This window comes from Pituophis catenifer, unplaced genomic scaffold (assembly GCF_029215685.1).
Source record: "Pituophis catenifer annectens isolate HBS135680 unplaced genomic scaffold, rPitCat1.0.hap2 SCAF_5, whole genome shotgun sequence".
Classification (NCBI taxonomy): domain Eukaryota; kingdom Metazoa; phylum Chordata; class Lepidosauria; order Squamata; family Colubridae; genus Pituophis; species Pituophis catenifer.
In genome coordinates, this window is record NW_027256885.1 from 7,364,958 (window position 1) to 7,388,689 (window position 23,732).

Consider the following 23,732-nt stretch of genomic DNA (forward strand, 5'->3'; position numbering starts at 1 on the left):
CGGCCCGCCTGGCCCTTCCCGCTGCTGTGATGCCCCATTGGCAGACGGGCACCAGGCTGCCAGGGTGAAAACGGAACGTGGTTGATTTGTTGGGGGGGATTCCCTGAGGGTCTTGGAGCCCTTCACTTCCCCTCTCTGGCAGCAGCGGGCATGCTTAGCTGGCCCGGCCTTAAGTCAGGTCACGCTCAGGCAGGTGCCCAAACAGATTGGCATGTCCGTCTCGTGGCTGTGCCACCCGCCCCCTCCCCCTTCCTTTTCCAAGCTAGGGATTGAGTCTTGAGGGGGGCCCCTCCTTCCCTCCTCTCCAGGGGAAGCTGGCACCCCCCTCCAAATTTCAGCATCACCGGTTCTTCCAGGCTGGCCAGGACAGGAAGTGCCAAGCACTGGGCATCCAGGAGGTTTGCGTACCCCCTGGGGGATGGAGGGATTTGGGATGGGGGGTGGTCTCCAAGTGCCGGATGGGTCTTGCTTTCCTTTCGGCCTTGGCAGAGCTGGTCCCGCAGGTGGGAGACGGGGGGGGGGAGGGATGCCAAAATGTCTCCCACGTAGGACAAGCCCCTTCCCACTGCCCAGGCGCTACCCGCCTCTGGACTCTTGTGGTTTCTGGTGATTCACCTCAGTGCTGGAGTGGGGGGGGGGGGTTGTGGAGAGGGCTATTTTTAGCAGGCCTGGGTGACTCCAGCTCTGCCTGGGTGGGCTGCCGTCCCCATGGCCCAGCGTCTGTCCTCCTGTCTAAAAAGTGTGCCCGCTTCCAACGGCCGGTGCCCACGTTTGCAGAGACTGCCTCACCGTACGGGTAGGGGGCATCAAGGCTTCCCATCCGGAGAGGCTGGGATGTCCCCCGCCTGCTGGGGGACACCATTACTCCCCCCCAGCAGTCAGGGCAGGAACCCTCTCGGCTCACAGGCACCTCTCACCAGCCGTGCCAAGGAACTGAGCCAGCCAGTCCACCGTTACTTTCTGTGCTGGGTTCTGTTACTACTTTGGTGGCGCCAAGGAGCCACAGTGGTTCCCCTTGGCATCTCGGCAGTGTTTCTAGGAAGGTCTGTTGGCAGAGCGGGCGCCATCCTGGCAGCAGCTCTCCTCCCCCCCACCGCCCAGCGCACCCTGGCTGCTGTGGCCAAACTGGGGTGTCAGGGAAAGTGCCAGGTGGGGAGCCCCGGGCACAAGCCAAGAAGGGCCTGGCATGGAAACCTATGCCAGCTGGGAAAGGGAGCCGTCAGCTGGGGTCTTTAGGGGGTTCTCAGCCCATCCGGGGCAGCGGGCATCAGGAGGGGTTGAGTGAACAGGCCCGCTGAGTGCAGGAGGCCACCGGATGCCCCCCGTAGCCCTCTCCCCGCTCTCTCCTCTAGGGCAGAGCAGGTGGGCTTCATCGTGCTCAGGGATTGAGTCTTGAATTGGCGAACCCGATGGCATCTCTGTTCTCCGCTCCCACCCACCCAAATTTGGAGGGCACTCTGTTACTGCTGGACCCGGGCATTCTCTCTCTACCAAGAAGAAGGGAGGCTCCTGTGGGGGGGGAGGAAGGCGGTGAGACCCTCACCCTGTCTGCTCCCTCTGCCCCTCCCCCACAAGGGGGAGGGCATCCTCAGGAATCTGGAGCCAAGCCTCCTGGGTGGCAACTCGGTGCCCATAATCGCCTTAGCCGGGCCAGCCGGGACTCGTCCCTGGAATGCAGCTGCAGAGTTGCCAAATCCTGCTTCCTCCCCCTCCCCAGTTCTCCCCCCTTCCCCGGCTCTAGGGTGGCACCAGAGGGGGCAGGCGGTCTCGTGGCAAGGAAGCACCCCTGCCTTCCCTCACCCGGCCTCTGGAGTTGGTGCCAGGCTGAGAGAGGGGCAGAAGACTTTGCCAGCCCAGTGAGGATGGGCACCAGAGGTTACCCTGTTGGGAGGGAGGGGATGTCCCCCACCCATGCCCTGCTTCCGGGGTGTCCCATGGTGCCAGCCTCGTGGCCCTCAATGGGATGCCAGTCTGGGCTGCCAGCCCCCCTCCCCGTCCCTGCCCGATGGCATCTGAGCTGGAGCCAAGGGCCAAATCCCCTTCCCCATATTTGGGGGGGAAGGTTTGCCACCCAGGAAGGGAATGCAAGAGAAGCCTTTGGCATGGGGAGGGGGGCAGCGGATGTGGGTGCCAGCAGGGCTGCCTGCGGGGACTGGGGAAGACGTCCCTGGCATCTGGAAGGGCACTGGAGCCAGCCTGATCTTTTCCATCGGTTGTGTTCATGGAAACTGTGTGCCATGGGTGTGGGGGGTGGGCTTATGCCATGTCTCCCCCCCCCCGCCACAGTTCCCAAGCGAATGAGCCAAGGCCTTGTGAGGGCGAGTCACCCACCGGCTGCCCCGTTCCACTTCCCCATATGCCCTTCCATCCCAGGACATAAAGGCTCTGGGGCAGAGGTGAGTGCTCGGGAGGCAGCTGAGCTCCATGGCTTTTTTTTGGTGGGGGGGGTGAAGATGGGGGTCAGGCCAGCCAATGGTTTATGGGCTGAGAAGTCAGCCAGGGTAGTTAGCGAAAGGCACTCTGCATATGCACAGAGGCTGCTTTCAAGACAAAAAGGCAGCGAACTTTGTGCTGTTGTAAAGCCACCACTCCATAAAGGCGCCCACCTGGGCCGGGGAAGTGGGCCGGCGTGATGGCAACAACGAAGGGGCCGCTCAGTTCTGGCCGGATCAAACCGGCCACCTGCCGGGCCCAGGGTTGATTTTGGCACCTGCGGGGAGGGAGCGGAAGGGCCAAGACAAACGTAGGTGCAGCCCTCGCCCGGCGGGAGGGTGGAGGGGAGAGCAAGCGGGACAGGACGGGGGGAATCCACCAGCCAGGGTTTATGGGTGGGGTCTCGGTTCCCCCGAGGAGGGGGGCTTCTGGTTTTGGTGCCCCGAAATGCCCCACTGCCAGCTTTGACAGCCACCTGGGTTTGGGAAAGAGGGGGACCCCGATTGCTCCCCCCAAACCCCTGGCTGCCCTCCTCAAACTGCCCGTCCTGGAGGAAGGAGACCTCTTTTGCAGGGGCATTTGGTGGGGGGAACAGGCATTTTGCAGCCCGTCTGGCTGACTGGTTCGACACCTGGCAGCATGGTGCCTGAGGGAGCCAGGCAGGCCGTTTGGGAGGGGGGTCAGCGGAGGAAAGCCACCTAATCCCTTCTGAAGCCTGTCCCGCACTCGTGACCCGCCGAAGACTGGAGGGCCAAAGTCCACCGGTTAATGATTGGCAGCGAAGGGCCTCCCCCATCCCGACTGGCAATGCCCTCCCTGCCGGCCGGTGCCTACGACTGTGGGCAGCCTAGGCCTTCAACCGGTTGTTGGAGGGTTTCATTTATTCAGGACCCCCGTGAATGGGTCCCACGAGCCTTAGCCCCCCAGGGCCTTCTTCCCTGTTGGGTGAGGGGGAGGGAAGGGATGCTGCCCGGCCCCTTCCTCTATCCGGGGATCTCGCTGACCTGTTGGCACAGACTGGCTGGCATGGGGCAGCTTTGAGCTGGCAACTGGTTTTATGGCTGCTTCTCCCGGGGTGCCAATTTGGGGAGAGGGATTCGGTTGATCGCCTGACATGTCCCATATATCTGACGCTTGCAGCCCCTGTGACGTTGCCACCTCCATGCGTGTGCAAAACCGGAGGTGGGCACGAAGCCCCGTCACACACACACACACACACACACACACACACACACACACACACACACCAAGGTGGCAAGGCTGGCCCAGGTAGGGATGTGCTCAGGGCCCCAAACGACGCATGTTGGAGGGAGGAGGCTGTTTCGATCCCAGCCAGCTGTGGCCAGTTCCCCTTTCTTCCTCCTTTTTGGGCAGGGGGGTGCCGGCGTTAGAGACCCACCCCCCTCAGGCTCCATCTTTGGCCAGAGAATTTTAACAGCATTAACAGTAACACAGGTGGAAGGGACCTTGGAGGTCATCTAGTCCAACCCCCTGCTCACTTGCAGGAGACTTGTACCAGGAATTCAAACCACCGAACTGCCAACCTTTCTGCTCGGCAAGCTCAGTGTCTTAGCCACTGAGCCACCTAGTCAATCTGACAGCCACCTAGTCAAATTAAGGCGGCTCGGTCTCTGCCAGGTCACTAGGATGGGACAGTCGGTCTGCCGAGCCAGAAGGAGGGTCTGGTGGCCCCTTCTCTTTCCAAACTGGCTCTCTGGACCCCCGGGAGGAGGTGGGGAATTGGGTGCCCCCCCTCCCCACTGACCGTACTTCTCCTCTGCAGGTTATGGTGCCGCCACTCTTTCCTCTGAGCCCTAAGGAGAACGAGAAAGGGTAAGGGTTGGGCTCTCCCGCCAGGAGGAGGTTGCCATGAGCCGCGGCCGGATGTCCGCCGAGCACCGTCATGTCATCTCCGGCACCTCCGAAGGGGTGAGTCACCCCCCCATCTCAGGGGAGGAGGGGGCTTGGATTGGGTGGGGTACCCGGGGCTGGCATCTCTAGCCCTACACATTGGGCATGTGTGGGGGTCTCGGGACGGTTGGCCCCAAATGCCGAAGAGCTGAAGGTGGAGGTCAGAATTGGGCCCCAGGTCGGCTTTCCTTCCCCCCCCACACCCATGGGTCAAGGAGCCGAGGGGCTGCCAGCCTCCCACCTCCCTTTTTGATTTCCCCAAATATGTGAGGACGGGGGGTGGGTGAACACCCTGGGGAAGAGCCAGAAGAGACACCATCCAGTCTCTGATTTGTGGGGTGAGGAGGGGGTAACTGGGATGGGGGGGAATATCCTGAGTCTGGACTGCCGCCCTTCTCACCCCTCTGGAGCAGCCCTAGGAGACCATCTGTCGAGTCCTGCCGGAGCTCGCCATTGATGGGGGGTGTGGGAGACGAAGGAGTGGAGATAAGCAGCCGCAGAGAACACACAAACAGTTCCTGGATAGCAGCATTCAGGGCAATGATTGATGACGTTGCTGGGCCTCTCCGATTCTGCTGTCCTCGCTGCTCGCAGCTGTTACTGTTAAGGGAGTGGGGGGTGCTTGATTGATAATCACCGGATGTATGTTTAAGGGGCTGAGTTTTTGTTAAATAGCGCTGTGGTGTGATTACACCCAGCGCTGACTTTGAACCAAAACACCGACTTGTACTTTACTTTTGACTGCAAGCTTATCATTGCCAAAGTAAACCCTGATTCTCTGTGTGTTACTGGTGATTATTTCCTATCGCAGTTCTGAACGAACGACAAGCCGAGACCATCCTTCGGACCACACATCCCTTCCTCCCTCCCTTTCCCATTGCCCAGCCTGGATCCTAGAGGTCATCTAGACCAGTGGTCCCCAACCTTTTTATCGCCGCGGACCAATCAGCCTTTGATAATTTTACCGTGGCCCGCTGAGCGCGCGCAGGGGTAGGGGCTTTGGGCCACACGTGCGTACCTGCGCGGGGCTCTCTTCCCTGGAGCCTTTGCGCACGGCCGAGGAGCTTTTGCGCACGGCCCAGGAGCCTTTGCGCTGCAGCGTTCATGTCCCCCGGCCGCTGCGCGGCCCGGTGCCAGGTACTCCACGGCCCGGCACCGGTCCGCGGACCGGGGGTTGGGGACCACTGATCTAGACTAAGCCGGCACTCAATGGATGGAGCTCTTGGGGGGGGGTTCTACTTCCCCACATTGGGCCATTTTTGGGGCTTGTGAAGGTCAAGCCACCCAGGGAGCTGCTGCTCACACACACACACACACACACACACACACACACACACACACACACACACACAGAGTGGCACGTTTATCTGGGGCAGGATTGGCAGGCTGAACAGGACCCCTTCCCCACTTTGGAGCGTAGGAGAGGTGGGGGGAGGCAGGAGGGAGGGATGAAGCATGTTGGGGGGGCATGCACAAGATGGCCCTTCCGTGGGACGCAGGTTTTCCTGGGCTGAACTGCAAACTGCCCCATCAGGAACCCTTGGATGGAGGGGGGGGGGTGCTGGCTGGCTGTGTGTGGAGGTCTTGACCCATAGCCGTGGCAGACAGGCACCCGAATTTGGCCTGCCAATTCCACACCCCCACCCCAGGTGCCTTGGTGGGTCCTTCGGGTGTGCCTAATGGATCCAGAGGGGGCCGGTGGGGTGTCTCCACACCGCATCTGCTCAAAGCCAGGCTGTGCTGTGGGGGGAATGGCTAAACATTTTTGGGGGGGGTGGTTATGCCATGGACCAGCTTGCACTCGTGATCCCCAAAGAAAGGGCTCCCCACAGGCCCTCTGAATTGCATTTTGGTGGATAGGGCCCCGGGTTCGAGTCTATTTGGATCCTGAGCTTGTCTTGTGGGGTGTTGGCTGTTGGCTGTTCCTGCCATCTTAGGGTCCTTTGCAAATTTGAATGAGTTCCCCTTCTAGTCCCTCATCTTAGTCATTGATAAAGCTATGGAAGAGTCCTGGGCCTAAGACGGAACCTTGTAGTAACCTTCCCCCCACAACTGCTTACTCTCCTCCCTGTTGATGTAGTACCCTTGAGGACTACTCCTTAAGGACACAGGGCACAAGGTGGGCGCAGAAGAAGTGAAGCAGCCAGCGCAGAGCAGGGCACGCCTGGGATGGGAGAAGAAAGGCAGGGACTCCCGAGCCCATGTGCCCCATCCCTGACATTGCCAGGAGGCGTTTTATCCTTTGGACCCTGGGGACCCTCTTCAGCGCACCAGGATCGGTCGGCTGGGTTCATAGCCCCCACCACGCCCCATAAACCGAAGCTAAAGACCCCGCTCAGAGCTTTCCTTTAATTTGCAGTGTGTGTGTGTGTGTGTGTGTGTGTGTGTGTTGCACTCTGAACATGCTCAGAGGGTTTTTAGAGGCAGGGATAGGGTTGGGGGGGCTGGCTGGAGCAGGAGAGGGGTTTTCCCTCCCTCCGAATAGGTGGCCGGTTGGGTCTTACAGTCGAGGAGGGGAGGGGGTTTCTTGGGGGTGGGGCACCCCTTCTTCCCAGGTGATCTGGACTGTGACCCAGCAGCGGAGCCGGGGAGTCGGTTCCGAGTTTGGGCCAGGGATGGAAGAAGGGGGGCAGCTTTTCCCTGCGTGGCTGGAGACCTTGCGTGGGTCACCTTGAGCCGGGAGGGAGGCGGTCAGGATGGGCCAATCTGTGCCGGTGTCAGCCGGCGCGAGGGGCGCCCCAATCAGTCAATATTTGGAGTGGCATGGGAAGCGATGGAGCCGCCACCGCCCACCCACGGACGGCGTGACCTTCCCTGGCTGCCCACGGCCAAATAAATCCCACGGGCGGCCAAGAGCCGCCTTTGCAGCCGGAGCTCCATGGCTCAGGTAGGCAAGAGTCTTAACGTGGGTCCCTCGCTCACTCCACGCGCCCCTTCCCCCAAGCTCGAAACTCGCATGGAGCGCCAGTGCTGAAGGAGTTTTGTGTGCTTGCTCAGCAGCTGGAACCCTCCGCGTCTCCCCCCTTCGCGGGGCCTCAGGAGGAAGAGGAGGAGGAGGAGGAGAAGGACCTGAGCCGGGAGTTGCGAGTGGAGCGCTTCGAGGAGCTCTTGCAGGACGCACACCCGCGGGGCGTGGAGGAAGCTGGCCGGAGCTACAGCGAGGAGGATTTTGAATGTAGGTAGATGGGGAGGGGGCGGTGGTCTTTGGGGCACAGTGGGAAAGAGGGGGGAAGCTCTTCCTAGCACAGCAGAGATGGGGATGGGTGACCCTGTGTCTCGCAGCTGGGGAGGGGCCGTCCTTGGGAGTTACAGCCCCTGCCTCTTCCACAGACCACCGCCAGTCTTCCCGTCATATCCATCACCCACTATCTGCCCACTTGCCCTCTGAGGGCCGGCGGAAAAAGGGCTCGCAAAGCAAGAAGAAGAAGAAAAAAACCCCCAGAGCCCGGGCCTCGGTAGCTGGGGAGACCCCTACCATCGAAGAGGAGGCAGAAGTGGGCCAGGAAGAGGAAGGGGAGGATGACACCTGCGACACGGAGACTGAGCCTACCCCAGAGGAGCTGCTGCCAACCAGCTCTCCTGAGGGGGTGCAGGTAGGGGCGGATGGGGAGGGAGGCAAGGGCGAGTGTCCTAACCTGGTGCTGACCCTCCTTTTGGAACTTCCAGTTCTTCCTGCAGGCGGATGACACAGAACGTCAGAGCCCCCTCTCCGGGGAGCCAGCTGGGACCCCTGCTCTGCCCTCAGGGCCGAGGGCCGACGCTAGAAGCCCCCAGGCGGCGGGGGGAACCAAATCAAGCAGGTAAGGAGGCCCGAGGCAGCTTTGGGGAAGGACGGGGCTGCTATGGGGCAAGGGTGCTTCTGGATTGCGGGGTTCGGGAGATGCAGAATACGCCAAGGGGTCTTTCCTGGGTAGGGGAGAGAAGTGGCGTGAGGACAGGGGGGGGGGAACTCTGCTTTGGAAGAGCTGCGGGTGTGGTGGGCTCTTCCTTCTCCTGTTCGATGGGCACAGTACCATCCGGGGAGCCAGGAGAATGCCAGGCTCTGTTGGGCACCTAGAGGCAAAGAAAATGGGGGTCAATCCAAGACAGGACTACTGGGCCCCAGTTGCTGAGACGGGCCTATGTCTTGCAGCTCCGACCTGGAGGACTCTGGGGCTGCCGGGGTGGCCGAGGGCGGCTCCCCGGCTGAACGCCCACTCTCCAAATCGCAGCCGAGCCACCGCAGCTATAACCTCAACGAACGGCGGCGCATCGGCAGCATGACGGGCATGGAGCAGGCGTGGTACCAGAATGTGCCCACCGACGAGTCGGAGGCCCTGACCTTGGCCTCGTCAGACTTGGATTACATGAAGAGTGAGTCGGGCTGGGAGGACGGAAGAGCAGCTTCCGGGCTGGGAGGGGAAAAGTGGAGCCCAGAACTTTTAGAGCAATCTCCAGTTTCTACGCCAGGAGTGTCAAAACTCAATTCCATTGAGGGCCGCATCAGGGTTGGGGTTGACCTTGGGGGGGGGGGCCGAGTGGACATGACTGGGGTGGTCGTGGTCAGCTCGACATTGCTCATGCTGAGTGGGGGGGCCTGTAGTGGCCGGAGGGGGGCTGGGGGGATCCATTGTCTCCATGGGATCGCTGACTCCATGCAGATCTAAGGCTGACCACGTTTGGGCCCAGATGGCCACCACCAAGTTTTAGATCAGTGCTGGGGCTGAGGCGCCAGGGGCTGGTCTTTCACTGTTTTCAGGGTAGCCTTGCAGGCCAGATCTAACCACATCACGGACCAGATCCAGCCCCCAGGCCTTGAGTTTGACACCCCTGTTCTACGCCCTCTGTCCGTGTGGAGACTGTCACCTCTAGCCTTCTAGCCCTGGAAACTGAGTACCCAGACCTCCCTCCTTGTTGGGGGGGGGGGGTGCGTGAGCGAGGGTCGCCGGAGGATGTCCTAGGAAGGCCTTGTTGGGGCGGTCTGGCTGTCAGTGTCCCCCCTCTCACCAATCCTCTGCCACAGGCCATAGGTTTGAGGACGTGCCAGGCGTGCGCCGGCACCTGGTTCGAAAGAGCACCAAAGGGCAGGTGGTGCACCTGGGCAAGGACCGGCAGGAGGCCAGCACCCGGCTGCGGAAGCAGGACCGGAAGCCCCACGAGGTGAGTGGGGGAGGAAAAATCCGGGCTTGGGAGGAGGGGCTTTCTGCCCATGGCTAACCTCGGATGGGCCTATTCGGGAAACCGAGGCCTTGAAGCTGCTGTTGGGGCGCTCTGGTCCACCCACCAGACCAGAGAGGTCCTGCTCCAGGGGTCCCGCTCTGGAGGGTGGTCTTGCCAGTTCCGACCCCCCCCGAGCATTGCTCTTGTCCGCCCTCCCCCTCTGATGTAGGTGTTTGTGGAGCTGAACGAACTGACCCTGGACAAGAACCAGGAGCTGCAGTGGAAAGAGACGGCCCGCTGGATCAAATTTGAGGAAGATGTGGAGGAGGAGACCGACCGATGGGGGAAGCCCCACGTGGCCTCCCTCTCCTTCCGAAGCCTGCTGGAGTTACGCAGGACCCTCGCCCACGGTAGGCAACGGGGCGTGGGAGGAGGGTTCCGTGGGTCTGAGAGGGTGGTGAGGGCTGCTGCCCCCGGAGTTTTTTTCCAGGATCGAATAGACCTGGAGCACTGCTGCCAGTTCAGTGGGGCGGGCCCGGACTGTGGCTGTGCCCTCTGGGTCCAGAGACTCTTGTGCCTGCTTTGCCAAGCTGCTTCTGGCTGCTTGTACGCGTCCGGATTGTGGGAGGGACCGGGGGAGGAGCCTTTTTGGTATTTTGCTGTGAGCACCTGGATGAAAAAAAGGGAAGGCAAAAGAGGGGACAATGGGGGGCAGGATAGGGGGGGTGGAGCAGGGGTGAAATCTACTTACCAGTTCGGAAGTGCATGCAAAACTTTCTGCCCATGCGCAGAGGGTAAAGAACACATTAAAACCAGGAAGTAACGACACCCAGGCGGGTGGACAGAGCTTTGCTCCGCCATCGCTACCAGTTCTCCGAACTACCGGCCACGATCGCTACCGGATCGCCCGATCCAGTCCAAACCGGGAGCATTTCACTCCTGAGCAAACTGGTTCCTTTTGCCAGTTGGGGGATTCTGGAATCCGGAGTGGGTGCAGAGCAGAGAGTGAGCCTTTCTACCAGGCCAGTACAAGGATTAATCCAGGAGAGAAAGTGAGGCCAGAGATTGATCAGATGGCCTTTGAATTGGTTATACGTCCAGGACGGAAGGACGAAGGGACCGGGAGTAGCTGACATGGGCAGCCAGCGGTCTCCCCGCCGCTGCCCTAGACATGGGGCCTTCTCACCTAGGGAACCAACTGTAGGACCACTGGCAGCAGGTGTGGCTGCTCAAGTGCGCCCTCCCCCGACCCCCCCTCCTCTCCCCTGTAGGTGCAGTCCTTCTCGACCTGGATCAGAAGACGCTGCCAGGGGTGGCCCATCAAGTGGTGGAGCAGATGATCATCTCCGACCAGATCCGTGCCGAGGACCGCGCCAATGTGCTGCGGGCGCTGCTGCTTAAGCATAGGTGAGTGTGTCAGTCTTACCCCTGTCCCGCTGAAGGTTGAGGAGAGACTGAGGCAGGGAAAGCCACCCCCGTCGCACAGCTTTGGACCCAGCTGGAGGACCCGGAATGCGAGGCTCGCTCGTCCGGATGGCGAGGGTAGCTCATTTGGACAGTGAGGGTAGCTCGTCAGCACGGTGAGGCTCGTTTGTCGGGACCACGAGGCTCGCTTGTCGGGACCACGAGAGTGGCTCGTCCAGACCATGAGGGTGGCTCATCCGGACCGTGAGGGTGGCTCGTCTGGAACACAAGGGTGGCTCGTCCAGAGCATGAGGGTCACTCGTCTGGACGTGAGGGTTGCTCATCTGGAGCAGGAAGGGTTGCTCTTTCAGATGGCAAGGGTCGCTCGTCCGGACCGCCAGTTTCCCCAGAGCCCCTCTTTCTTCCTGGGGTGCTGCCGGAGATGCTGGCCAAGGCACAGCTTGACGCACAAGGTGGTCTCTCCCACAGCCATCCCTGCGATGAGAAAGAGTTCTCCTTCCCTCGCAATATCTCAGCCGGCTCGCTCGGCTCTCTGCTGGGTCACCATCACACTGCCAACCACGTCGGAGAAGGCCCCGAGCCCACCGTCACCGATCCACTCATTGGCCCTGTGGGTGAGCATGAGACGCAGGTGGACCTTGAGAAGGAGGTGAGCTTTCACGGAGATCCCCCGCCTGGTCCAAGGGGCAGCCAACTTGCCTGGACCCTATGGGTGAGGAAGAGACACCCTCCCCGCCCGTGAGACAAGGAGGGGGAAGGGAGAGAAACCACTGGGGGTGGGGGGCAGACGTGGCAGATGGCCTTTTAGATGGGAATGGCCAAAGAAGATCCAACGTTAGGATGGAGCAGACCCGGGTTCAAGTCCACCGCCAATCGTAGATCGCAGCTGTTCGAACAAATGAATGGTGGTGATAGGATCTTTGCAGTTCTGGGTTGAATGGGGGGGGGGGGGTGTCCCTGGTGGTGTCTGAGCTGGGTGGTTCTCTTGCAGATGTTTTGTGACCCAACTAGGTAACATCAGTGCTAGAAGGGAGGGGGATTGAGGAGGAGAAGAGGAGAGGGGGAGGAGGAGGAAGAGAAGGGAAAGGGAAAGAGGAGGAGGATGACTGGGGGGGTCGCTGTTGCTTTCTGAGCTTGGTTATTTTCTTGCAGATGTTTTGTGACCCGACTAGGTAACGTTATCAGGGCAAGAAAGGAGTTTAGAGAGCGAACCCCATTGTCTCTTCCAGTGCTGATGATGTTACCTAGCTTGGCAGTAAAACGTCTGCAAGAAAACCAGCCAGCTCAGAGAGCACTAAATAAATTGTGACAGATGTTGAGATCAGGGGGCTCTGGTTCAGGGAGGTGGGTTCAAGCCTCCCTCCCCCCTCCCCTCCCCCCTTGGGTCGCTCCAGCAGGGAAGCCTCTCATGCTGGGGGTGGGGGGGGGGGGTAGCTACAAATTTACTTGAGCTGCATTGTTGACCTGGAAACCCAGCACGGGATGAGAAAGTGGAACAGGAAATGTTTTGAGTCCCAGCAGAAGCCTTGCAGTGAAATTACAGCTAGTCCTCGCTTAACGACGGGCAGTTTTTATGACTGCTCGAAGTCCTGAGACCCACAGAACTGGTGCTCATGGCCAGTCAAGCAGCCCTGGCCACCCTAAGCAGTCTGGGACACCGCACCCCCACCCTAAGGTCACATGACCACAGGATGGGCCACGGCATTCCACAATCCCGTGATTGCAGTTTGTGATGCTTTTTCCTGGTTTTTGGCCATTTATGCCTGACAAGGCTGTTGGACTAATGACCTTCAAGGTCCGTTCCAATTCTGTGATTCTGTAATTTGGAAAGGGTCTCCTGCCTGAGCAGGGGGTTGGACTAGATGACCTCCAAGGTTCTTCCAACTCTTATATTGTAAAGGTTCTTCTTGAGCAGGGGGTTGGTCTAGATGACCTCCAAGGTCCCTTCTGTAATTCTGTTATTTATGGGCTTCTTACTGGAATCAGGTTTGGGGGCTGGCGAAGAGTTGAGGGGCGTCTGGTGGGAACATTGATGGGGCGTCCAGCAGCCAATGGATTCCCGGTCCCATCCTCTCCTCCTGTAGACTTTGCAGAAGAAAGTGGCCTCCCCTGTTCTGTCCGGCACCATCACTCGCTCCAAGTCGAAACATGAGCTGAAGCTGCTAGAGAAGATTCCAGACAATGCCGAAGCCACTGTGGTGCTCGTGGGTAAGGAAATTGGGGGGTGACAGAGGACTCTAGCCCTGGAGAGGGCTGGGGGGGGGAGGCCTCGACGGACACCCCACACCCGTCTTCTCCCCGCAGGTTGTGTGCAGTTCCTGGACCAGCCCACCATGGCCTTCGTGCGGCTGCAGGAGGCTGCTCAGCTGGACACCGTCCTGGAGGTGCCAGTGCCGGTACGCTTCCTGTTCGTGCTTTTGGGCCCCAGCAGTGCCAACATGGACTACCACGAGATCGGGCGCTCTATCTCCACCCTGATGTCCGACAAGGTAGGTGCCATCCTGGGACCCGGCACTCAAGGCCTTCCGGAGGGGTCTAGGACATTTCGCCATGGCCAACTCTTTTTTTTTTTTTTTTTAATTGAAAAAGTTTTCAAATACAGATTTTTCCCCCTTTTTTCCGCCCCCTCTCCCTCCCCCTCCCTAACCCCCCCTCCCCACCCCACCCATCCCCCCCTATGACTTCTTCATAACAAAAAAAACCTACTTCATAACAGATTACTTACTCCCTCCTCTAGATATTGACCTTTACTTACTAAAAATATTATTAATATTATAACATCCCCCTTTATCCATACATTTCAGAAAAGAGAAAAGAGAAAAGAAAGGAAAAAAAAGGAAAAAAAAATATTATACTATGACATTATAAAATAACTTCTCCACTTTAAAACTATACAATAAGTCCTACTTTAACATTTAATCTTCTATATATATTCTATAACATTTCAAAGCAGCCTTCCCCATCAAATCTAGTTTAACATTTATTCCACTCTATCCATTTCCTCCACTCCCCTAAATATATCACTTAAAAATCCCTTTTCTTAGACTAATCAATCTACTAACTAGCTTATTCACCCACTATCAAGCAAAATTACCATACACAACATTTCTTAATATCTTTGATTCACTGCCCACACTACTTAAAAATATATGTCTATATTTTCCATTATATCTAAATAAAGAAAAAAGAAAAGACAATGACTTTAAATTTATAATCCATATAGTATCTTCTTTAAGGTCTTTCCACTGGATTGGTAGAACCAACATCCATAATCGGGTAACATAACTTGCTGCTGCAACAGTTTATTCAAGATCTTCAATCATATCTGCCCCCATCAGTAGTAAATATCTTCTTATATATATAAAAGTAAAAACAACCACCCGAGTGACATTATAATTATATTCCATATAGTAATAATAGTGGGTTTCATCTGGATTATTAATTCCCGTCATCGTAGTGGGTAACAACCCGATCTTCTGCATGCCCCAGCATAATTCTCTTGCCATGTGATTCAAGATAATATAATATATTTATCAACACAAAAAAAAAAAAATTCCAAAATGGATAATTCAAATCCATCAGTTTAAGGCTCATTTCACGTCCCCAAATTACGGCCATGCAGAGATCTGCCACAATCTTCAGGATGATATTAACCAATACGTCGCCTCTTCTGTGTTTACACATAATCATTCATATTTTAAAGTCACTGGCTTCACTGTTGCTTGATTTAGAAATTTCTATTATGCCACCTATTTCTTTTTTTTCTTTACTTTTTGTGGGTTTGGTTTCCATCCTGGTTTCTTTTCTACAAATTGTGTATCATCTGGTCGGATTTTGTTCTGCTTTGTAGATTGATCTTGTTGGTTTTGTTTTTGTATCTCATATTTCTTTTTTATCCCTTGTATTTCACCTAATTGGTTTCCATGCTTATCCTTGCCTTGATAAGTCATCACCTTAAGGTTAGATGCCACTTCTCTCAGATTTGTAGATGGTCCAGCTGGGGTATCCAATAAATCCAAAGGCAATTCATCTGGTACAATTTCTATATCTCGATATTTTACCTTTATTTCCAGCTCCTTCTGCTTATCCTGTATTATACCTGAAGATGTTAAGTTCATTTTCAACCTATTTTGATAAAATTCTTCCGCTCTTTCAACAGTGTTTAGCTGATATCTTTCTCCTTGATATCTAAATATAATACCAACTGGGGCGTCCCACCTGTATGTGATATTTCTCTTTTTTAACTCATTCACCAGAAAACCAAATTTCTTCCTTTCCATCAATATCTTAGGTGGGAGTTCCTTGTAAATCCAAATCTTTCTTCCATGCAATTGCAACTTAGAATTGAAGGAATTTTGCACGATGTTATTCCTAATTTCTTTGTCTGTAAAATAAATCACCACATCTCTAGGCAATTGCCTTTGCTTGGCACTCCAGGAGTTGATTCGATAAACTCTGTCAATCCTACAAAACACTTCATCAGGTTGAACCTTTAGAATCCCAGCTAGAAATTCAGAAGATATTTTCCTTAAATCATCTCTATTATTTTCCTGCAAACCTCTTAATCTTATCGCATATTCTGTAAAATTATATTGTACCATTAAAATCTCTTTTTCAATCTTCTGTTGCAAATTTTCTGCATTACCATACTTTTGATCAGCATTCATTTTAGATTTTTCTTCTAAGCTATTATCCTGAATATTTATCAAGTCATTTTCAATTTTTTGGATTCTATTGTCCAATTTATCTTGAATTCCTTCCATTTTAGACTCTAGTACATTAGTATTTGTATCCAACTGCATCATAAATTCTGTAAAACCATTAGCCATTTTTAAGAATTTTTTCTCCAAAAAATCAAACTTAGATTTCACCAATTCTTTAATTTCCTGCTTAAATTTTTCAAATTGCTGATTCACAATCTCCTCCCTTCTTTCAATCTCTTCTATAAAAAATTCTATTATATTAAAAACAGGTTTCTCAGACTGAAGAGTTAAGACTTGTTCCTTTAAGTTGTTGGTGGGGGAATCCCCCCCCTTCTTGTTTATCTGACTTTATGAGTCTCAGTGCCATGTTTCCGCCCAAGCAGGCTTTGTAGAAAAAAAAAAAAAGCAAGAAAGACTTCTTTCCAATCAACAACAATATCAGGTCTCCAAGGAGAGAAAAAGAGAAAAAAAACACAGGAGCGAAGTTTTGTCTACAAATGTAGCCAGTGGTATTTATTCCGCTACATTGTAGTAATAAAGAACGGAAGGACTTTCCCTTTCTGCCTCTCCTCCAGCCGACGCCATTTTAAAAGGCTTTTTTTTCCTCTTTCTTTTCCTCCTCTCTCTTAAGTAATTTCTTTTAAAAAATCAGTAAAATACTTGCAGTTCAGTATTACAGGTCCAGCTCACATTTTCTTTGAGTAGTCTGTTAAATTTGCAGGCTTGCTTTTGACGCCTGGCTCTGCATCAGCAGAGGTCTCCCAAAGCCCGGAGCAGCGGCTGGGGATACGGGGCATCTCATCCGCTCCGTCCCAAAAGTAAAGGAAAAACTTTTGGGACTCCGCAGAGAGTTCTACCCACCCCTGCCGGCTCTATCTCCGTTTCCTCATGGAAACGGAGTTTTTTCGAGCCGCCTTTCCGTTGTGAAGGCGGCTCTGACAGGCGATGGAAGCTGACGATCCCAGAGGAACGTCTGGCAGCGACAAGCAACAAACCGGAAGTCACCATGGCCAACTCTTCATGGCTAACTCTCCATGGCCATCTCACTCCAGGACAGCTCACTGTAGGACAAGAGTTACATTAATATGAAAGAAATGTTGGAATAGAATAATTAAAGAACAGATGCAAAAGCAGAGACAGAATGAAACGTGAATGGCAAACCTTAAAACATTTGTGTAATTGTTTAAAAAATTCAATTTAATTGTTCAATTGTCCTGCAGAGAGTTGGCCGCAGAGAGTTGGCCACAACAAGTTGGTTGCGGTGAGTTGGCCGTGGCGAGTTGACCGTGGCGAGTTGGCTGTAGCAGGTTGGCCATGGCGAGTTGACTGCAATGAGTTGGCCACGGCGAGTTGTTCTGACTGCAACCATCCCCTTCTGCACTTGGTCCCCAGCAATTCCACGAAGCAGCTTACTTGGCCGACGACCGGCACGACCTGCTGCAGGCCATCAATGAGTTCCTGGACTGCAGCGTGGTGCTGCCGCCCTCGGAGGTACAGGGTGAGGAGCTGCTACGGAGCGTAGCGCACTTCCAGCGGGAGATGCTGCGCCGGAGGGAGGAGCAGGAACGGCGGCTGATGGCCGGGGCAGCCCTGGAGCCCAAATCACCGGAGGAGAAAGGTAGGCTGGGGATGGGGGTGGGGGCTGCAGACCCTTGCTTCGGCTTCGGCCATTTGTGTGTGTGTGTGTGTGTGTGTGTGTGTGTGTGTTGGTTCCTTTGCCCTGGTTCCTCTGTTTCTTCTGTCCACACATAAGGCAAACCGAGGTCTGTTCTGGGAAATGCCAAGTGCTAATTCACCCAAGACCCTCTTACAAGGCGGGCTCTTGTGATCAGAGTGGGGTGGGATGTGGGGCTATGGCAGGCCTCCCCCTCCCTGATTCCCTGTTTGCACCACCCCAGCCTTGCTGAAGCTGAAGGTGGAGGAGGAGGAAGAAGAATTGGAGGCCGATCCTCTTCAACGCACTGGCCGACCTTTTGGGGGGCTTGTCCGGGATGTCCGTCGGCGTTACCCCAAGTATCTCAGCGATTTCCGGGATGCCCTGGACCCTCAGTGCCTGGCGGCTGTCATTTTCATCTACTTTGCAGCCCTCTCGCCTGCCATCACCTTTGGGGGGCTGCTGGGTGAGCAAGGGGGGGCCTGGATTCGGGGCCACAGGGGAGGCAAGGGAGCTGGGGCTCAGGGCTCTTTGAGCCTGGGCTCCACCGTTGTCTCTTCCAGGTGAAGCGGAGCCCCTGGCTTCTACAGGCCTGGGGCTGGCTCAAGGGCCTCTAGGTCCACAGGGGAGGCAAGGGAGCTGGGGCTGGGGACCCCCCTAAACCTCAGCTTCGCCCTCCATCTCTTCCAGGCGAGAAGACCGAGGGGCTAATTGGGGTCTCAGAGCTGATCATTTCCACGGCCATTCAGGGTGTTCTCTTCTGCCTCCTGGGGGCTCAGCCACTCCTGGTCATCGGCTTCTCGGGGCCCCTCCTGGTTTTTGAGGAAGCCTTCTTCACGGTGAGTTTGGGGGCTGCCCAGATTTCCGAGGGGTGTCCGTTTGTCTGCAGCCCCTCTGCCGCATTCTTTGGATTGGAAGCAGGAGGCTCTGGGACAACTCTTGGCCCCTTGGGAGCAAGGCCCCTCGGCGTCGCTCCCCCCAGCTCGCCCCCTCATGATCCCATGGAGGCAGCCCTCGGACCGCTGGGTCTTTGTCCTCTTTTTGCCCGTTGGCAGTTCTGCAACTCGCACGGCATGGAGTACCTGGTGGGCCGCGTCTGGATCGGCTTCTGGCTTGTCCTGATTGTGCTGGCCATTGTGGCCTTCGAGGGCAGCTTCCTGGTGCGCTTCGTCTCCCGCTTCACCCAGGAGATCTTCGCCTTCCTCATCTCCCTCATCTTCATCTACGAGACCTTCTTCAAGCTCATCAAGGTGACCGGAGCAGGGAGGTGGTCCTACGGCTGAGACATGGAAGGGGGGACACGGACTGAAACTCAAGCAGGCCGGCCGGGAAGGGGCCCCTTGGTGGCAACGATGGCCCAGAGGTTTCTCACCCAGGTGACACCTGAACCCCTTCTGTTCCCTCTTTCCATGCAGATCTTCCAGGCGCACCCGCTGCACGGCTGCGGGAACAGCACCAGCGGCCTTCCGGGACTAGAGAACGGAACAATTGGCCGTGACGCTTCAGAAATGACCGGCCAGCCCAACACGGCCCTCCTCTCGCTGGTGCTGATGGCCGGCACCTTCTTTATTGCCTTCTTCCTGCGGAAGTTCAAGAACAGCCGCTTCTTCCCCGGCCGGGTGCGTGGCCTGTACCGGGGGTCCCGGAGGTGGGGAGGGTCTGGGGGAGACTGTTGTCGGCAAACAGAAGCGGTACTGCAGGGGAGGAGGCACGACACTCCACACGTGCTCAGAGGCTCCTGTGGCTGAGCAGGTCTCTCCGGGCAGGTCCGGCGGGTGATCGGAGACTTTGGAGTGCCCATCGCCATCCTCCTCATGGTGCTGGTGGATTCCAGCATCCAGGACACTTACACTCAGGTAGGAGGGGGGTTCCTGGAGTCCCCTTCGGGCTTCCCCGCAAGGGAGGTGCAACCATGCAACCCCCTGCTCAGGCATGCCCCCTGGCTGGCTCACAAGAGGTCCTGGCTGGATCCTGAGCAGCCCCTGCTTGCCCCTTTCGCTTTTATTCAGCCTCCTCCGAATTCTTTTCTCCTACTCTCCCCACATATAGAAACTGTCGGTGCCCAGTGGCTTCTCGGTCACGTCCCCCGACAAGCGAGGCTGGGTGATCAACCCTCTGGGCAGCAGCAAGGCTTTCCCAGTGTGGATGATGTTGGCCAGCGTGCTGCCTGCCATTCTGGTCTTCATCCTCATCTTCATGGAGACGCAGATCACCACGTGAGTGTTGCTGGCTGGGGGTCCTCTTCCTGTCCTCCCCCACTGGTCTTTCGGGCATACATGGAGAGGAGCCTCCCCCCACACACACACCCTGCTTCCCCCTCTGCCCCCAGGCTGATCATCAGTAAGAAGGAGCGGAAACTGCAGAAGGGCTCCGGCTTCCACCTGGACCTGCTGCTGATCATGGCCATGGGCGGCTTCTGCGCCCTCTTCGGGCTGCCGTGGCTGGCGGCTGCCACGGTGCGCTCCGTCACGCACGCCAATGCGCTCACTGTCATGAGCAAGGCCGTGGCCCCAGGGGACAAGCCCCAAATCCAGGAGGTGAAGGAGCAGCGGGTCACCGGGCTGCTGGTGGCCGTCCTTGTGGGTGAGTCGCTCTACTCCCCCATTTATTGCAGGGTGGTTGACTGGTGTGGCCAACTGTTCTCCCCCCTGTCCGCACGGCCTTGCTGCTCACACTGGCTGCTGGATTTGGAAGGAGGGCTGCTGTGGGGCTGGGAGGGAGGGGAACTGAGCACACCCTTCCTGCCCCTCCCACCAGGCTTGTCCATCGTGATCGGGGACCTGCTGCGCAGAATCCCGCTGGCGGTGCTCTTCGGCATCTTCCTTTACATGGGCGTCACCTCGCTGAACGGGATCCAGTTCTACGAGCGCCTCCACCTGCTGCTCATGCCCCCCAAGCACCACCCAGACATGCCCTACGTCAAGAAGGTCAGGCTTTCCAGATGCAGGGCCCTCCCTGCCTCTGGGAAAGGGGTGGAGGCCTGTGGGTCCTACTGTAGGGATGCTCTGCTTTTGTGATGTGATTCATGTCAGTCTATCCGCCCCCTAAATTCTTCTCCATCCCTCCTTTCTCGTTCTTCTTTTCTCCCTGCAAAGCCTCTCTCATCCCTCTTTCTCGTGAGTGTCAGTCTCTCCTCTGGGTGCCACCGAGTCGGTGGTGATATTGCCACAGGCGTCTGTGCCCGGCTGGTCTCCTTTGGCTGAACTACTGTCTTGGGATGGTCTGCCTTTGCTAAGCCCTTTCCAAGGGAGCCTCTGCCCCTTTGGCCTTTTCCGGATCTGCCTGCTCTGGTGCCTGGAGGCAGCTGGCACATTCCTCCGCTCCCTTCCCTTTGCAACCCTTTATCCAGCCAAAACTGCTTTTCTGTTTACAAAGTGTTTACCTTGAGTTTAAGCCTCTTCCGCCACACCTGCTTGCCACCTGTTTTTATAGATCTGCTGGCTTTGTTTCATGGCTGAGCCATCTATTTGGGGGCACATCCCACGGCTACGGCCGTTCCTTTCACGCCCTCTTTGACATACACGCGAGTAGGTAGCCTCCAAACCCCCCCACCCCCCCCACCCGACACAACCACATAGGTCTCTGGGCTACACCCAGACAAGCACTCCAAGGCTAGTAACTCACTGCTTACTACTCCACACTTTCCTCCTCCTGTGCCCCAACTACACGTAATTTACAACCGTTCATTTAGTGGCCGTTCAAAGTGATGACGGCACTGAAAAAAAGTGACTTGGGACCATTTTGCAACCTTTGCGACAGCCCCACTCACATCGGCGTCCACAGCCCCACTCGCACCAGGGTCTCTATGAATGTTGTGTTTACGCATGTGTGGGTTGCCCCCAGTTTGAACCGGTTCTATAGAACTGGTAATAAAACCAGAGGGAGGCTCCGCCCACCGACCCCAACGTCATCAAAACCCTTCTGCGTATGTGCAGAAGAGCGTGCGTGCGGCCCCGTTGCGAACCGGTAGTAAAGGTGAGTAGAACCCACCCCTAGTGCACACGCATATATGCCTGCCCCTCCCACAAAATCATCCCTTCTCCCCCCCCTCCTGCTCCAGGCCACCAACCCAGAAAGGTTGGGGACCCCTGGATTAGTCAATTTAGGTAAAAGGTAAAGGTTCCTCTGGCACATATGTGCTAATCGTTCCCGACACTAGGAGGTGGTGCTCATCTCAGTTTCAAAGTTGAAGAGCCAGCGCTGTCCAAAGATGTCTCCGTGATCATGTGGCCGGCATGACTAAATACCAAAGGCGCACGGAACACTGTTACCTTCCCACCAAAGGTGGTCCCTATTTTTCTACTTGCATTTTTACGTGCTTTTGAACTGCTTGGTTGACACAAGCTGGGACAAGTAACGGGAGCTCACCCCGTTATGCGGCACTCAGGATTCGAACCGCTGAACTGCCGACCTTTCTTTTTTTTTTATTGAAAAAGTTTTCAAATACAGATTTTTCCCCCTTTTTTTTTTCCCCCCTCTCCCTCCCCCCTCCCTAACTCCCCCTCCCCACCCCACCCATCCCCCCCTGTGACTTCTTCATAACAAAAAAAACCTATTTCATAACAGATTACTTACTCCCTCCTCTAGATATTGACCTTTACTTACTAAAAATATTATTAATATTATAACATCCCCCTTTATCCATACATTTCAGAAAAGAGAAAAGAGAAAAGAAAGGAAAAAAAAAGGAAAAAAAAAGACATTATACTATGACATTATAAAATAACTTCTCCACTTTAAAACTATACAATAAGTCCTACTTTAACATTTAGTCTTCTATGTATATTACTATAACATTTCAAAGCAACCTTCCCCATCAAATCTAGTTTAACATTTATTCCACTCTATCCATTTCCTCCACTCCCCTAAATATATCACTTAAAAATCCCTTTTCTTAGACTAATCAATCTACTAACTAGCTTATTCACCCACTATCAAGCAAAATTACCATACACAACATTTCTTAATATCTTTGATTCACTGCCCACACTACTTAAAAATATATGTCTATATTTTCCATTATATCTAAATAAAAAAAAAAGGAAAAGACAATGACTTTAAATTTATAATCCATATAGTATCTTCTTTAAGGTCTTTCCACTGGATTGGTAGAACCAACATCCATAATCGGGTAACATAACTTGCTGCTGCAACAGTTTATTCAAGATCTTCAATCATATCTGCCCCCATCAGTAGTAAATATCTTCTTATATATATAAAAGTAAAAACAACCACCCGAGTGACATTATAATTATATTCCATATAGTAATAATTATGGGTTTCATCAGGATTATTAATTCCCGTCATCGTAGTGGGTAACAACCCGATCTTCTGCATGCCCCAGCATAATTCTCTTGCCTTGTAATTCAAGATAATATAATATATTTATCAACACAAAAAAAAAAAAAAATCCAAAATGGATAATTCAAATCCATCAGTTTAAGGCTCATTTCACGTCCCCAAATTACGGCCATGCAGAGATCTGCCACAATCTTCAGGATGATATTAACCAATACGTCGCCTCTTCTGTGTTTACACATAATCATTCATATTTTAAAGTCACTGGCTTCACTGTTGCCTGATTTAGAAATTTCTATTTTTATGCCACCTATTTCTTTTTTTCTTTACTTTTTGTGGGTTTGGTTTCCATCCTGGTTTCTTTTCTACAAATTGTGTATCATCTGGTCGGATTTTGTTCTGCTTTGTAGATTGGTCTTGTTGGTTTTGTTTTTGTATCTCATATTTCTTTTTTATCCCTTGTATTTCACCTAATTGGTTTCCATGCTTATCCTTGCCTTGATAAGTCATCACCTTAAGGTTAGATGCCACTTCTCTCAGATTTGTAGATAGTCCAGCTGGGGTATCCAATGAATCCAAAGGCAATTCATCTGGTACAGTCTATATATTTCGATATTTTACCTTTATTTCCGGCTCCTTCTGCTTATCCTGTATTATACCTGAAGATGTTAAGTTCATTTTCAACCTATTTTGATAAAATTCTTCCGCTCTTTCAACAGTGTTTAGCTGATATCTTTCTCCTTGATATCTAAATATAATACCAACTGGGGCGTCCCACCTGAATGAGATATATTCTCTTTTTTAACTCATTCACCAAAAAACCAAATTTCTTCCTTTCCATCAATATCTTAGGTGGGAGTTCCTTGTAAATCCAAATCTTTCTTCCATGCAATTGCAACTTAGAATTGAAGGAATTTTGCACGATGTTATTCCTAATTTCTTTGTCTGTAAAATAAATCACCACATCTCTAGGCAATTGCCTTTGCTTGGCATTCCAGGAGTTGATTCGATAAACTCTGTCAATCCTACAAAACACTTCATCAGGTTGAACCTTTAGAATCCCAGCTAGAAATTCAGAAGATATTTTCCTTAAATCATCCCTATTATTTTCCTGCAAACCTCTTAATCTTATCGCATATTCTATGAAATTATATTGTACCATTAAAATC

The 23,732-nt window shown here is 54.2% G+C and overlaps 1 protein-coding gene across 3 annotated transcripts in view; it reads left to right on the forward strand.

The window, feature by feature from the left end:
• Window positions 1-23,732, forward strand: part of SLC4A2 (solute carrier family 4 member 2) — a 40,613-nt gene that overhangs the window by 13,644 nt on the left and 3,237 nt on the right. Inside the window, exons 2-21 of one of the 3 annotated variants that reach the window (XM_070944538.1) lie at window positions 4,217-4,362; window positions 7,342-7,519; window positions 7,675-7,937; window positions 8,011-8,144; window positions 8,477-8,697; window positions 9,347-9,483; window positions 9,713-9,893; window positions 10,755-10,890; window positions 11,377-11,557; window positions 12,993-13,116; window positions 13,213-13,397; window positions 17,004-17,229; window positions 17,510-17,731; window positions 17,956-18,104; window positions 18,321-18,515; window positions 18,681-18,884; window positions 19,032-19,121; window positions 19,315-19,481; window positions 19,595-19,848; window positions 20,023-20,192. In XM_070944538.1, coding sequence (XP_070800639.1) covers window positions 4,303-4,362; window positions 7,342-7,519; window positions 7,675-7,937; window positions 8,011-8,144; window positions 8,477-8,697; window positions 9,347-9,483; window positions 9,713-9,893; window positions 10,755-10,890; window positions 11,377-11,557; window positions 12,993-13,116; window positions 13,213-13,397; window positions 17,004-17,229; window positions 17,510-17,731; window positions 17,956-18,104; window positions 18,321-18,515; window positions 18,681-18,884; window positions 19,032-19,121; window positions 19,315-19,481; window positions 19,595-19,848; window positions 20,023-20,192 — 3,477 coding nt within the window. In that variant the 5' untranslated portion in view covers window positions 4,217-4,302. The remainder of the gene's footprint in view (window positions 1-4,216; window positions 4,363-7,341; window positions 7,520-7,674; window positions 7,938-8,010; window positions 8,145-8,476; window positions 8,698-9,346; window positions 9,484-9,712; window positions 9,894-10,754; window positions 10,891-11,376; window positions 11,558-12,992; window positions 13,117-13,212; window positions 13,398-17,003; window positions 17,230-17,509; window positions 17,732-17,955; window positions 18,105-18,320; window positions 18,516-18,680; window positions 18,885-19,031; window positions 19,122-19,314; window positions 19,482-19,594; window positions 19,849-20,022; window positions 20,193-23,732) is intronic. The other 2 variants (XM_070944540.1, XM_070944539.1) reach the window with 2 other exon arrangements.